We start from the raw sequence: 14,099 nt of genomic DNA on the forward strand, positions 1-14,099 counted from the left end.
GCCCGGAGCCTGGGGAGCAGTACTTGTTGAGCTGAGCCAGCGTTACTCACGCTCGTCATGCTGCTCGCCGCTCCTTTTGTTGCATTTCAGTCGGTAAGAAATTGCAATTGCTATGCGCAAACTGACATTGACAGCCGCCCCCCTCGCTCTAGAAAAAAGGGGCGTGGCACTGCGGCTGGCCCGCCACTCTGTTGCCCATCAATTTGAATGACATTCACAAACAGGCAGCCAGCTAGCGAAAATGCAAGGGAAATTCAGCATGCACGACGAGGAACAAGAAATTGTGACATTTGTATAGAAATAGTTTTGCAGTTGTTGCAAATAGTTGTGCAGACATTTTTTGATTGCCGCATACTTTAAGCCAGCGAGCCAGTCAGTCAACCAGAATGGATGCCTCCAGCTCGCAGCTCGCAGCTCGAAAGCTGAGAAATGGTTTGGCTGGAGCTGGTATTTTTTGCCAGATCCTTGGGGCTCGTTTACTCCTTTGCTTTGATGCGGCTTCATGAAGCTGCTGGTAATAAATCTCTCTTTATACGAAAAGGGTCTCATTTGCGGCTTTAATATTAATTTCGGTAATTTGTTGAGAATGCCATGCATGGTTGGCTGCTTCTTAGCAGTCTGTTCAATGTGCTGCAAATTAAAATGAAGTAAGAAATGTACTATCCCCGTATTTCTGCCGTGAATATGGCTCTTAAGTAGAACTGCTGGAAAATTCGGGGAATTATCTTGGCTGGCTGGAGTCTTCATCGGCTGTTCTTATTTTAAAAGCCCTGCGATTATAGTGGATTACATGCACATACCCTTCATTATCAACTTATGCTCGTGTTCCCAGCAGCTCTGTGCCGGCTGCTTCGACGTCATCTCCATCTCGCCCATGAGTTGGCATCCGTTGCCTGTGCATTTGCCGCATTTTCAAAAGGTTAATTTTCCAGTTATCAAATAAAAGGCCAGGCATGCTTTCCTACTCGAATCCATGGAAACCGAGGAGCAGGGCAGGGGAGGAACAGGATGCAGCAGCTGGCTGTTGGATACACATGCTTGGCAAATAGTTTTGACAGCCACCGGGGAAACTGGGCGGTGAAAAGGGGGCGTGGCGCGTGTGTGGGTGTGTGTGTGTAGTTGTGGCCAAAGCCGTTGGCTTCCTCTTACGTACGAGTATTTTCGCTAGCATTTTTCTTGTAATAATTTTTGCTTTAACCTTCCTGGCATGCAGAGTGAAAAGAGCGCTTTGCATTTCAGCATTTTGCTTGGCTGCTTTGGGGCCAACGATTTTATTATAGCGTGTTTTAATTTTCATTCGCATCAATTTGCTAAAACATTGCATTAAACTAGGAAGGTTGTCTTAAGCCTATGTTCTCTTGAATTTAATTCTTCTTCTCGGTTAGATTGTAGATTTGCTTGGCAACATCGGAGAGCTGAACATCAATGGCCTTGGTGTCGTCATACAGCGATGGAGCCTCGCCCAGGATCACAAATGTGCCCACCAAGGATGCGATCATAAAGAGCCAGAGGAACAGGCGATCCATGACCATGGCCACGAAGCCCCAATCCTGATCTTCCTGTAAGTGGAAATGGTTAAGTGCCAAATGGTTAAAGGTGATTAAAAAATGCATACGAAATCAGAAATCCGAAAATCCGAAAATGCGATAATAAATCAAAAGGAGCACATTGTTAGTGGATGTACGTGTATAATCGTATATCCAAAACGAATTTATTTCAATTATGCACACTTTATATAAAGTTGAATTATTAAATATGATTGCAATGAACTTTGCTGAATAACATGTTCAACAAGAGCAAAAATCATGCTTGTGTTTATATGAAAAAACATTTTTTCGCTTTTGGCTGCCATCCAATTTGAAGTTGCCCGCATGCAGGAGGCTTAATTGCGCTTTAAGCCCACACTTTGAGCGATTGGCTTTCATTAAGCACTTCGCTTAATCTACTTATGCCCGGCATCAGTTCGGTTATCAATCAAAGAGCGAAAGCGCAGCACCAGCAAAGCAAGGCCCGAAAAAATAAATGGCTCAAAAGGGCCAAAAGCAATGAATGGGGGCCATGGGGGAAAAACTCGTGGAGACCAGACGCCGCAATCGCACAACAAAGAACATTCGGGGTTTGATTGAAACGTTTTGCTGAAACCGCCGATGAAGAGATGAAGTGGCTCGATTGGTGGGAGGTGGCCAACTGCCAGTCAATTGAACAAAAGCAATTAAAAGTGGATTTGCCGGTTCGAGTCTTTAAGTGCAAATATGGCAAAAGCTTAAATAAGTTGGCAAAAGGAAAAGCAAGTGCCTTCCTGGAGATCAGTGCCAAGGGCGACCAGTGGCCACTGACCAGTACGGATGAACGAGCGCCTCCGGATAGGTGGACGACATCATCGGCCAAAGCGATTTTTGCGGTTTCATTCTACGGCTACGCCCGTGGACAAATGGAATTTCCAATTAAAAATTCAATCAGCTGCCGGACTCACCGCATTGAACTCGTCCTGCCGCTGCATGTGGTGCTGTATGAACATGACGTTGTGGATGGCCTTTTCCAGCTCGAAAGGATACTTCTTGCGTGCGGCCACATCGCTCAAAGAGTCGTCCAATCCCGATAGCACCGATGGCAGTCCGTTGTAGCCGCTCAGGGTGCTCAGTCCGCCGCCCAAAGCCCCCACCAAGCCGCTGAATCTGTAAGTTCGGGATGAGAGGTCATCACGTGTCCTTGTTACAGGATGTGCAAGCATGCGGGGCTCAGAAATCATTAATGGGTCCATCGCAAAGTGCAACTCTTACTTCGTTTCGCGCTTTTTATACAAAATCATATAAAATATTATCAAGATTGTGAATATGGCGAAAGTGAGTTATCTTTAGTAATTTATTGAGTTGAACCTCGTATTATTGCTGTACATGTTCTAGTTTTGTTTAGACTCAAGTTGGTTTATTTACCGCCAAGCTCGTTAGCATAACTCACCTGTTCGTAGCCGTGGTCACGTGCATGCCATTGCACCCACCCGCACCCACTCGACCTTGCATCCGCCGCAGGGAGTCCGGACTGGAGCCGCCGGAGTTCATTTGCATCTCGTCCATCAGCGCCTGTCCGAACTTGGTCTTGCTGAACTTGAGGCCGTAGTTGATCTTGTTGGCCGCCAGGTCACGCAGCAGGTCCTTGGGCACGCGCATCAGCAGGAGCTTCGGCAATCTCTTGATGAAGAAGGACCTAATCCAGGGGCGCATCTTGTGGGTACTCGGCTTCCGGTAGTGTATGTTCAGTATGATAATCGTGATGACCACACTCAGCCCAACCAGCAACATGGTGAACAGCAGATATTTTCCCAGTAGCGGCAGTGCCAGCGACGTCGAGGGTATAATCTCCGATATGAGCAAAAAGAACATGGTTTGCGACAGGAGGATGCTGATGCACAGGGCAATCTTCTCGCCGGAATCAGCGGGCAGGTAGAAGACCAGCACCGAAAGATAGGAGATGCCCACACAGGGAATGATCAGGTTGACCGTGTAGAAGAGAGTCTTCCGCCTCAGGGTGATGTTGAAGAAGATATCTAAATAGTCCAGCCAGTGAAGCAGCCACAAGTCCAAGAGTCGCGCGAGAAGTGGGATACAAGTGTGTTGGGAAAGGGGGAAAGGGATATTTTTCAGGGGATGAGTTTGGGTAGAGCTTTCGCGTAATTGCTGGCGATGGGAAGCTTTAAACTCCACTAAACTCACCCGGATACGGTTCGGCACAGCAGGGATAGTACTTCTCGTGCCGCTCAGCCGGAACGCCAAGGATGTCCCACTCCACACTGGGATAGTACTCCCGCAGGTCGATGCCTATCTCCACCTTGTTATCCTTGTCGTTCTTCTGGCTGATGTGCTTCAAATCGATCTGTGAATCGAGCAAAGCCCCGTTGATGGAGCCCTTAAAGTTACGGTCCTTTGCCTTTTGTCCGGCTCACTGCCGCTTGCCGTGACATCGCCACCCGGCGCATCCCAATCCCTCCAATCTCCTCCCAATCTCCTCCAGCCAGGGGACCCGCAGCCCAAGTGCAGTCGTTAAAAGAGTAGCGAAATTTAAATGCGTTGACGAACGCCCGGTGAAAAAGAGCTCTGTTCCGTTGGCAGTCCCAAAACCCATCCCAGCACTCAGAAAAAATCGAGTGGCATTCGAGTGGAATGTAACACAGAGAGAGATTCTTCTGGTTGCCCTCCAGAAAATTTGCTTTTAACTTATCTGTTGTCATTAAACACATCTTATTAGTTTTAAATTTATAGTTCGTCCTTAAGGGGGTTTCCAATTTCAAATGCTCCTACTCCAAGATAAGCGACTTGATATTTTTCTAAGTGCACCTGTCCCTCTTTGCTGAACTGCGAAGGGTCAGCGGAAACGGAAGCTGCTTGGAATGGGTGGAAGTCGCACTTTGGCTTAATTTATGGCCGCGCATTTTTATGACAGCGACACACACAGTCGAGTGCCTCTGTGTGAGTAAGTGGCGCTCCCTTTCAGCTACAGTGTGTGTGTGAGTGTGCAGCGGTTAGACAAGTTTCAATTACACTTTTACAATTTCTCACATTTTAATCTGCGAGACGCCAACGACGCCTTTTCGATGTTCTTACCGCGTCTTAGGCGTGTAAGTCGCTACCTCATCTCCTTATCTCTCAGATAAATGGTGGGCCATAAATCGCTGGCCACGCCCATTTATCTAGAGCCCAACTTGCATGGCACTGGCAGCAGATAGCAGATAGCAGACAATGACGCCCCCACTCACCTGATCGCCGTCGTAGGTCCAGGAGCCGAACTTCATGAAGCAGGTCTGCTGATCGAAGGGAAAGTAGCGCACATCAATCTCGCAGCTGGACTTGAAGATGGCCGGCGGAGTCCACACCACTTTGCCGGTGTAGTGGAGGATGGCCTTCGTCATGGTGGTGACCACGTACTCGCCATCGGCACTAAGGGAACCAGATTGTAATGGAAAAAAGCTTTGACTTGGGAACTCTGAGAAATGGAAGCTTATGTTTTCCTATAGTTTACAAATGTGGTCTTCAAATGTGCATTTATTTGTTCCATGTCCTTTTCCCACTACTCACTTGTTGTAGAGCACAATGTCGGGCAGCCAGATGTGCTCGGAGGGCACATAAAGCTCGGTGACGCCGCCGTACTCCGAGGGATCCCACTTGAATTTATGATCCTGCCACTCGTGCTCCAGCCACACGTTGGTCGTTAGAATTTGATCTTTGAGATTCTGCAAAGAATTAAGCTCGAATATACTGCAAGCTCTACAAGCCGCAAAAAGTGTGTGGGGAAACGGAGTGGAGTTGGAGGAGTTGGGGGAGCTGGGGGAATAAGGCCCAGCCATGCATCAAGTGGGATTTGCATTTTATTCATTTTCCCCCCACAGTTTTTTTTCCGTTCTGTGCCCAGACGCTTCTTTATATCATTTGCACTTCTCGTCCCGGCCAACCGGTCGCCGCGGCTAATGTGCTTTTTGCTGTCAGCTTACGGCTTCTTTCCCTTTTCGGCATGTTTTATTACCTTTTAAGCCTTCTGGTGGCGGCCCTGCAGCCGGAATTGCAGTCTCTGCCGGCTGACAAATGACTTGGCCGGGGCAACTTTAAGCAAGCGCAGGCAAGGATCCCCTCCATGTAATGAAATGTTGAAGTGTAATGTTATAAAAATCTAGTGCTCCCCGTTCGTCCGAAGTTTTTTGAGAAATGCCAGCCATTTATCTGTTCTGCTGGTGCAAGGCAACCAGTGCTGACGGGAATAAAGTAGATGTTGCGAATTGAAATATGCCACTTTAATATAGGGTATACACAGCATATTAGAATTACGCTTCTTCTTGTTCAGTAATTTTAACTTTCCTTGGTCTTTCATTATGGCCAGCTCTCGATGCGCCCCATTTGTTGCTGTTTATGGTTTTGCATTTTTTATTTACGAGCGGCTGAAACTTGCTGGCGACTTTTACGCATTTCTTGTTGCTTTCTTTTCTTTGCCAGCAAATGTAGCGAAACGCGGGCGGTTGAGCTTAATTAAAAAATTCCCCCCCAGAACTTCGATGATTATATCAATTAATCGTGCTTACCAAATCGATGAGTTGGGACAGCCGGAGGCCCAGCTTGACCAGCACCGTGTCCGTGTTATTGCTCACGGGTCGGATGAGGCGATTGTAGTTGCTCAGCAGATCGTCGTAGAGGCGCTTGGCGTCCGGATTCGCCTGAACGGTCTCGCAGAGGAGCAGGAGCACCAGGAGCAGGCAGAGCGGCTTGCAGTGGCGCCAGATGTGGGCGAGCAGGGCGGTGGGGCGGCGTGGGCAGCCAGGAGCCATGGTGACGTCACGGCGGAGAAAACACAACCAAAAGAAAAACCAAGGAGGACCTTGACGTCGTGCGGCGTGGGCGGTGTGCCGGTGTTTTATTGATGCACAAAACACGCGCACAGGTTTTTGTTTACCTTTCTGCCCGCCTTGGGTGCTTGGTTGCCCCTTGCTGCTCAATCTCTGACGCAGTTCGTGGGGCAGAGCGAGTGGCTGGCTTTTAGCACATGGCCTAAAAGTGTTTACAAGTCTCCAAGTCTCGCTGCTGCTAACTGATTCCCGATTCGGCGCACTGGTTGAGCAGCTGAAGCCGCTGCGCCCAGGCAGCTGATTTTGTTTTTGCTCCGGCCGCCTTAACTTATTTAAATGTTTTTTTTTGTAACTTTCAGCAACTAAATGTTGTGCTTAAAAATTTGGAAAAATACGCGAACTTGTTGACGAATTTTTTCAGATTTTTTCAGATTTTTGTGTGCAGTTTTAAGCGGACTATCACTGGTTTTCAACGAGCCTTTGGGCCCCGCTCCGTGGTGTCCTGCATAGATATTCACAGGATTCGTACTGACGCGCGTTTTGTTTTTGTAGCCTGGCCAGGACCTCTGGCAGCCTCCGTTTTGTAGCTTTGTCGCCGGCTGAATTTTCATCGGAATGTGGCATCCGCAGATGCTGCGCAGCGCCTGCGCCTTTCGCGTTCACCCTGTTATCCTGCGAGAGCCGCATCCTGTTACACACAGTAAAGCCAAGCCCTAGACGGCGCCTCTCTTCGACACATACTCTAGGCGGGATGCTCGGCGGACTCTGCCAGACGCGCTCTTCGATGGGTTAATCCCTCAAAGACTCAGGCTCCATTACAACTCCAGCCTGGCTCGGTGCTCTTTTGACCGTACATATTTTTGGGGCTCTCTCCCGCGATTCCGGCGAGCCACAGCCCAAAAAAATTCCCCACAAATACTCCCAGCACACACTTACGCAAAAAAAAATTTGGGAAAATCGGGAAAAAAATATGAGGACAGGCAGGGAAAACTTTAACCGTGTACATGTGTACACATACCGCTGCACACTTGGCAAACACTCATACGCCACGTTGGACCCACATTTCGTTTAACCAGAAACCAAATTTTTCGTAATTGTCAACATTCGTTAAAATCTACGTTAACATGCATTCGTCCAGGCTCCACACACACACGCGCACACTCATACATCAAGGCACACACACACACACACACGCACACTGCTATCAGCACTTGTGCACTTTGCATGTTTAGCGCTGCAATGCTGGCTACACTTTTTGCCTTCTGCATGGGTGTTGGTTGAGCTCGGTTTTGCATTTCGTTTCGTTTGGCATTTTGCAACGTCTGTTCACATATGTGTCATATTGCGATTTTGAGTTGTTTCTGTGGTTTCGGTTTGGTTTCTGCCACCCATACTTGTATTTCTATCTGCCGGCTGCTGAATTCCCCACCCTTGTTGCCTGTAATGCGTTTGGCGTGTTGAAAACCAGCCGAGCCATTCATTCCATAATGCGGTGTGGCCAGCCTGACTACCTTTAGCTGGCTAAATTTAATTACCGCATATTGAAAATGATTGAATTTAACAGCTTTTCGAATGGTTAATTGAAATTAACATGTTTTCATCGCCGCTGATTTAAGGGAATTAAGGTTTCATTTTTACTGTGTCACATAGTTTGGCAAAAAAATGTGTGTTGTGTTTGTAGAGAAATTTAATTTCAACACAGTCATATGGAACCAAACTAAACTGTAGCTTGTGGAGCTGCAAGATGGAGTCCATTTGGTTTGGGGTTTATTTGCCCTGTTGGTCAGTGTTTGGCTGTAAGTTCCGGCAGAATCCATAATGATACATGAACTCTGTCATTTGGCCGTGCCGCCATTGAGCCGCGTGTGTTTTATGGCTTACGGTCATTGAAGGCATTTTTAGCTGGCATTTGTAGCTCGCTTTTTTCGCTTTGGGGCCAAATTGGTGGCATCAGCGTTTTCACTTCTGCCAAAAAGAAAAGATTCAATGAGCAATTTATGCGCCTGCTGGCGGAACAACTTTAATCTAGTCTATTAGCTGCTTTATTGCTGTTTTCGTGGCCACCCTTTTTATTTATATGCTTTGTTTGAGCCTCATTTGAATGGGCTGCTGATACAGTTGCTCCCTCCGACGGTTGTTATTGCTTTCATTAGCCAACCTATTTCGACGAGTTACACATGTTTGAATACTCGCATGTTTGAGGGTCTCGAATGGAGCGGAATGGAGGGGAATGGAGGGGAATGGAGCGGATTGGAGGCATCCTCACGTTTTATTGCCACCCACACTCGGCGCCCACTTCTCCACATAACAAAGCAATCAAAATTACAACAACCAGCGTTTGCCACAATGGCAAACAACAATTTTTAGCTTGTTTGCAACTCAAAGTTTTATTTTTATTTTGCTTTTTTACTATTTGAGTTGATGCTAGATGCCTTTTTTTTCTTCTGTATTGCGGTATTTTAGCAACAACAGCGAGAAAAGTTTTGCTCTCTGCACTTCAGCCTGGTAAATCAACAAGGAAAATGGGTCGGCTGTGAATTGACTTTGATATACCCTAGATATACAGGTGCCATCAATCCGAGCTGCTGGTTCTGTCAGTCTGGCTGAAATTAAATCTTTGATGTCATAACTTATATCAGCATTGCCCGTCATTTTCAATGAATAAGTTAACAAAACATTTTCAATAACAAAGCTCAGCCCATCAGCCCATCAGGCGGCAAAGTTAAAGTTTAGCCAAACACCTGACTTTTGGACTCGCAACTAGCTCCTGACCTAAGGACCTCAGCCTGGTCCCCCATCCGCGCTGGCCCCACTTCCTGATTGCAAGGAAACTCAATTAAAATTTAAATTTTCGAACGTAAATGACAAAAGTTTCTCAACTATAAATAATCGGCAGTCGCTCCACTTGGCCTGCTCTTGGTTTTTGGCTTGCCACTTCAAAATCTGACAAAGCCGCGACCAGAGACCCGCTCTCGACCCCCTTTGGACCAACTTCCAAGCCTCTTTCGATCCCCTTTCGATCCCCTCGAGCCCCTGAAAAGTCAGTCGAATTCGCCCCTCCATAAAATGCGTGCGTGGCTGCGTGATCGAAAGTTTTTGTCTATATTCGTACCATTTATCTAACTTTTATGGCAGCCACACCAGCGGCAACAACCAACGTTTTCCTGCTTTTGGCCAGAAATTAATCGCAAAACTGTTTGGTGTCTCTATATAAATCTCCCCCCACTGAAACAACAGATATGTACATGCACAGTGATAAATAAGTGCAAAGTTTGCTGAAATAACACACAAGCTTACAGCTGTACACTTTACTAATAGTTTGCCAATTACAGTTCGAAAGCATGGGTTACCAATATGATAACGATAACATATGATGCATATTCGGTATGTATTTCTTGCAGTGCTTAAACTATGCTGTATACATGCGAGTTCGGTGGCTTGTTTTTGGCCATGGCAGGCCAATCACAATGAGCGCTTGCCTGCCACTTGAACAACATAAAACTGATTGCGAAAATCTGTAGCGCGCAACCCTCTCCAAAAAAATTTGTCAACGCGGACGGGTTGGCAGTGGGAGGGGGGAAGGGGGAGGGGGCGGCATTTGGAGCCTGCACAGTCCTTTGTTCATCAATTCGAGGCTGCTGCGCTTGTCGTGCCCATTGTTGACACGTTTAAGAGCCGTTTGCTTTTATCAGCACTGTCCAGATCGACAGGCGACAGGCGACAAGCGACGAAAGGACGAACGGACGAGATGGACCGCCAGGACGAGAGGCCACCAACCTGCATATAACATTTTTATAACAATTTTAATTGTTTGTGCCGACTGTGGAATCGTGCAAGCTCCGGCGACCCATCAATTTAATGGCATTTTCGCGTGAATCGCGCCGAAAACCAAAATAAAAAGACAAAAACAAACCTGGGAGCAAGAAAATCAAAGCCAGGGGCGAGAACACTGCCGGTTCTCGGGTCTTTTGGTCAATTAATGAAGATACCGGGTTTTATGATGGGCAGCGACAAGTCGTGCTGAAAATGGAGTAGGAATTATACGCCCATTGGTGGCGTGTTTATGGCGCCGTAAAATTGCCGCTCGACATAAAAATGTTGCATAGTTTTTGGGCCGCTAAGCGGATGTCATTAATTGCGCATTAGTTTGCTTTCTCGCAGTCGTGTGAATTTCGTGATTTCGCGTTCGCAAATCAAAGGGAATTCGAGTGCAAACGAGGCGTATGCGCAATCTAATTTGCCATTAGCGTTCGTATGCCACAGTGGCTGTAAACGTAAGTGTAACTGGGTGTGTGTGTGTGTGGGTGTGTGTGGCCCTTAGGGTGATGACTTGGCGGTTCGTACTTGAATTTTTGTATGGCTGGCTTAACTTGATGCTTTGGCTGTGTATGTGATTTGGATTTAAGTTGAACCGCCCGTTGAGCAACCGACAAAGTTCTGGCCAACCAACTCAGGCAGCAGCAAATAATATAATAATATTATTATTATAATATTTTGCAGCGGCACCAGCAGCTGCCACGCCCATCAGCTCAAGCTCATGTACACGCCCACACAGTTTTGTCAAAACGAAGAAAGAGCGAGTTGGATGCACTGAAAGAAAGCAGCGCGGCTGAATTCGAAATACCAAAAGAAAGGGTTTTAAAGCCAACATCTAAATTTATCCAAAAAAAACCTTAAAATATAAATATATACCGAGATACTTTCTGTGCTGTTTGGATGTAACTAGAACAAGCGTATGCCTATGTATACAACATGTAAGTATTTATTTCTTTCAGTGTCTGCCGAGTGCGAGTGACACAAAGTCATCAGGCTTCTGACTTAGCAACTTTGCAATGACAAGTTTCGCTGTCTCGCTTTGAGCGCGCGTTTTACTATGAATACTTTGTCAAGTTCTTGCTCCAGGACCCAGGACTCATTGTCGTTGTCATCATCAGCACTTTCACCGCCTCGTCGTCTGTGCGAAATGCCCTGCCTGCGATTTGCCAAAGTCGCTGCAAAACATGCAAACAAAATTAACTGGTACAATTGTGGGCGGGCAGTGGGTCTAATGATTTGATGGCCATAAATAGAGCAGAATAGATTTAATAGCAATGGAGGAGGGCATCTATCTTTGTCTAAGTCAATTTTGAAAGAAAATCAACAATTTGTCACACTTGCTTCATTATCCGAGGAATATTTAGGGTGCTCTAGTTCGGCAACTCTTGGTAAATGTTTTGCCAACTTCGTTTGAGCACTCAATTTACCCAGCATTTCATGGCTAACCTATCTCTCTCTCTTTTGTCCTCCATCTTGGCACTGCCACTTGGCATTTCCTGTTTCCGGTTCGTTGTTAGCAGCGCCACGTTGTCGTCTTTATGACCAGTGGTACCCTCCATTGTTTCAGTCCCTCTTCTAGATATATACTTGTATATATGTATATGTAGTACATTATCTTATGCGACTCGGCTTTTGTCGTTTGCTCTTGAAATATTTGCGCTTCATTATCATAAAAAATTTATACAAATTGACAGAAATCCAAGTAAATGCATAAATCCGGCACAGATCTCAAAGTTTTAATTGCGCCGTCTTGGATTTTATGGATGTCAATATATACGCGGGATCCCTTCGCAAATTCACTGTCATCGTCATCAATATGGTGGGTGCGTTGGGTACATTATTGCGGCCACTCGCTTTTATTGTTATTTCGGCAGGGACTTTCGCTGGGCGGAGGGGGACTGGGAGATGAGGCCTGACTTGACTTGATTGAATGCCATTCGTTGGGCAGGTGGCGCTGCTCAGGTTCCTGTCTCCTTCGTCCTGTTGCTGTTCCCTGTGATTTATGTGCGTACGCGCGTCTTGACGTCAATTCCGCTTATGAAATTGTCTGTAAATTGGCCTGACATTGATTTTGGCTGGCTGCCATCCATTAGTCATCAGCGTATTGATTGACATATGATAACCGCAAGCGGTTGCCATTCACCAAAAGCTTTTATCCTTGCAGCAGGCGCAAAACACCGAAAACAAAGACCGCAAAAAGCACCGCATGCACCACCAAATATGCTCCAAATTGCATTCAAGCGTTGACACCCATTAGTCGCCAGCAACAAAGGGGTAAAAACCCAAATAAAAACCGAAAACCAAAGACCCGAGCAAATGGAAAATGGAAATGTGTAAGGCGGCCCAGCAAGGCCTGCACTTGGCATCAATTTTTATATTTTAAGCCACAGGCTGCCTGCCACTTGAGCCGTGAGAACAATGCGATGCCAATGCAGAATGCCAGATTGCACTAGGCACGAGCTGCAGAAAACAAAACCAGCACCCAACTCGTTCCTCCAACCGAAACAAAAAAAAATACAAAAAAATGGAAAGATAGTATGAAAAGATTCTGCCGAAAAACGCAAAATGCAAAGCGAAAACTCGAGGATATCCAGTTTGATGCAGATGGGCCAAAAATCCCAAAAACAAAGTCTCTTGCCTTCCAAATGCGAGCCTGCCATAGTAACCCAATGAAAATCAGTGCGAAACGCTTTCCAAATTTTAGCAGCCAGTTTCTGTTTCCTTCTGAGATTTTCCTACCAACTGCTTGGCATCAGTGCACTGCAGGCTTCGTTCCGTGGCAGCCGAATCCATTTGGCAATTCCATTCTCTATCACTTTGTTGTAAAGCCGCTTGTGCGGATTTATTAGCTGAGCGATCGGATTTGTAACTAATTTTGAATAGTGAATTTCGAACCATAAGTGGATTTTAAAGGGACATTGTGACGGAGATTGCAGGGAAGTTATGAAGTAGTTCTTTCTTCTAGAATAAGCAACATTCCATGTGATCTTCAAAACCGTTCTTGCAAAAAACATATTGTTCGATTCATAGACTATATAAGATGACTTAGACCTGAATGACTTAGACGCAGAATTTTGAATTCCGAAATACCCGCGATGAGAGTATTCCCTACTCGACTTAAGGCGCATTTGGATTGGATTTTGATTTTGTTTGCTTTTGCTCGGGTGTCGGAGTGCGTGCTTTTGGCGTTTATGTCAAATGCAGAATTTCCGTTTCATACTTTCTGCACTTGCTGTTTATTGTTTGCCCTCGGTGTGCAGTGGTGCTTTGTGGATGTGCGGCTGTATGGCTGTCTTTGTATCTGTGCGCGTATCTGTGTGCAATGGCTGTGCACTTGCATCTGTATGCCGGCTTGTTCGAGTATTTTATAACTTGTTGGCTTAACTTCCACAGAATTTTGTCTGTTTTGTTTGGTTATGTGCTATTTTCCCCGCCCCGCACCCCGCCCGCCTGCCCCCCTCTTCGACCCGGCCAAAGTGCCAAAGTGTTTGTGCTGTGGTTGCGCTTAGTTCGGCAATTGTTTTGCAGAAATTCCTTAAGCTGCAAAATGTTTGTTATCAAACAATTTTTCGTGGCTTTTCCCCTGGGTTTTTCCTTGCCCCTGCTCCTGCTGCAGCTGCCTGCTATTCCATTCCACTTCCACTAATTATAACGAAGCCGAGCTGCCACAGTTGCAGTTCTAATTAGTTTGATTTTAATAGGCGGAGTTGTCGAGCGGTTGCCTCGAATCCTCGACAATAATTGAAACCATTGTAGTGCCAGCAGTTCATTTGCATATGAGAGCAGCATTTCCTGGTGCTTCAAATTTATGGTACGTGCAGTTTAAATATTAAACTAAATGTCTTGCAAAAATAATTGAAAATCCCTGCCCTGCCCTGCCCTGCCCTTCACTTCACTTCAAGCCCCGAGGAAGTTTTGTGCGATTAGTGCAAATATTGCTGTCTCAGATTTCCACACA

The 14,099-nt window shown here is 46.2% G+C and overlaps 1 protein-coding gene across 1 annotated transcript; it reads right to left on the reverse strand.

The window, feature by feature from the left end:
• Positions 1 to 1,227: 1,227 nt before the first annotated feature.
• LOC6554655 (acetylcholine receptor subunit alpha-like 2) lies at positions 1,228 to 6,916 on the reverse strand. The gene is made up of 7 exons (XM_001981943.3): positions 6,065 to 6,916; positions 5,070 to 5,224; positions 4,751 to 4,931; positions 3,711 to 3,870; positions 2,959 to 3,544; positions 2,474 to 2,675; positions 1,228 to 1,559 (listed from the first exon to the last, which is right to left on the reverse strand). The coding sequence occupies exons 1-7, from the start codon at positions 6,305 to 6,307 to the stop codon at positions 1,365 to 1,367; spliced, it is 1,722 nt and encodes a 573-aa protein (XP_001981979.1). The 5' UTR covers positions 6,308 to 6,916; the 3' UTR covers positions 1,228 to 1,364.
• Between the last annotated feature and the right edge of the window lie 7,183 nt (positions 6,917 to 14,099).

This window comes from Drosophila erecta, unplaced genomic scaffold, assembly GCF_003286155.1.
Source record: "Drosophila erecta strain 14021-0224.00,06,07 unplaced genomic scaffold, DereRS2 tig00000000-arrow-pilon, whole genome shotgun sequence".
NCBI lineage: Eukaryota > Metazoa > Arthropoda > Insecta > Diptera > Drosophilidae > Drosophila > Drosophila erecta.

Bases quoted from the DNA above. Each gene is read 5' to 3' on its own strand.
- LOC6554655 (XM_001981943.3), bottom strand. From the start codon at position 6,307: ATGGCTCCTGGCTGCCCACGCCGCCCCACCGCCCTGCTCGCCCACATC. The intron at 3,871-4,750 runs GTGAGTGGGGGC...CTCGATTCACAG, and splicing joins GGACCTACGACGGCGATCAG to ATCGATTTGAAGCACATCAG. The intron at 2,676-2,958 runs GTGAGTTATGCT...CCGAACTTACAG, and splicing joins GTGACCACGGCTACGAACAG to ATTCAGCGGCTTGGTGGGGG.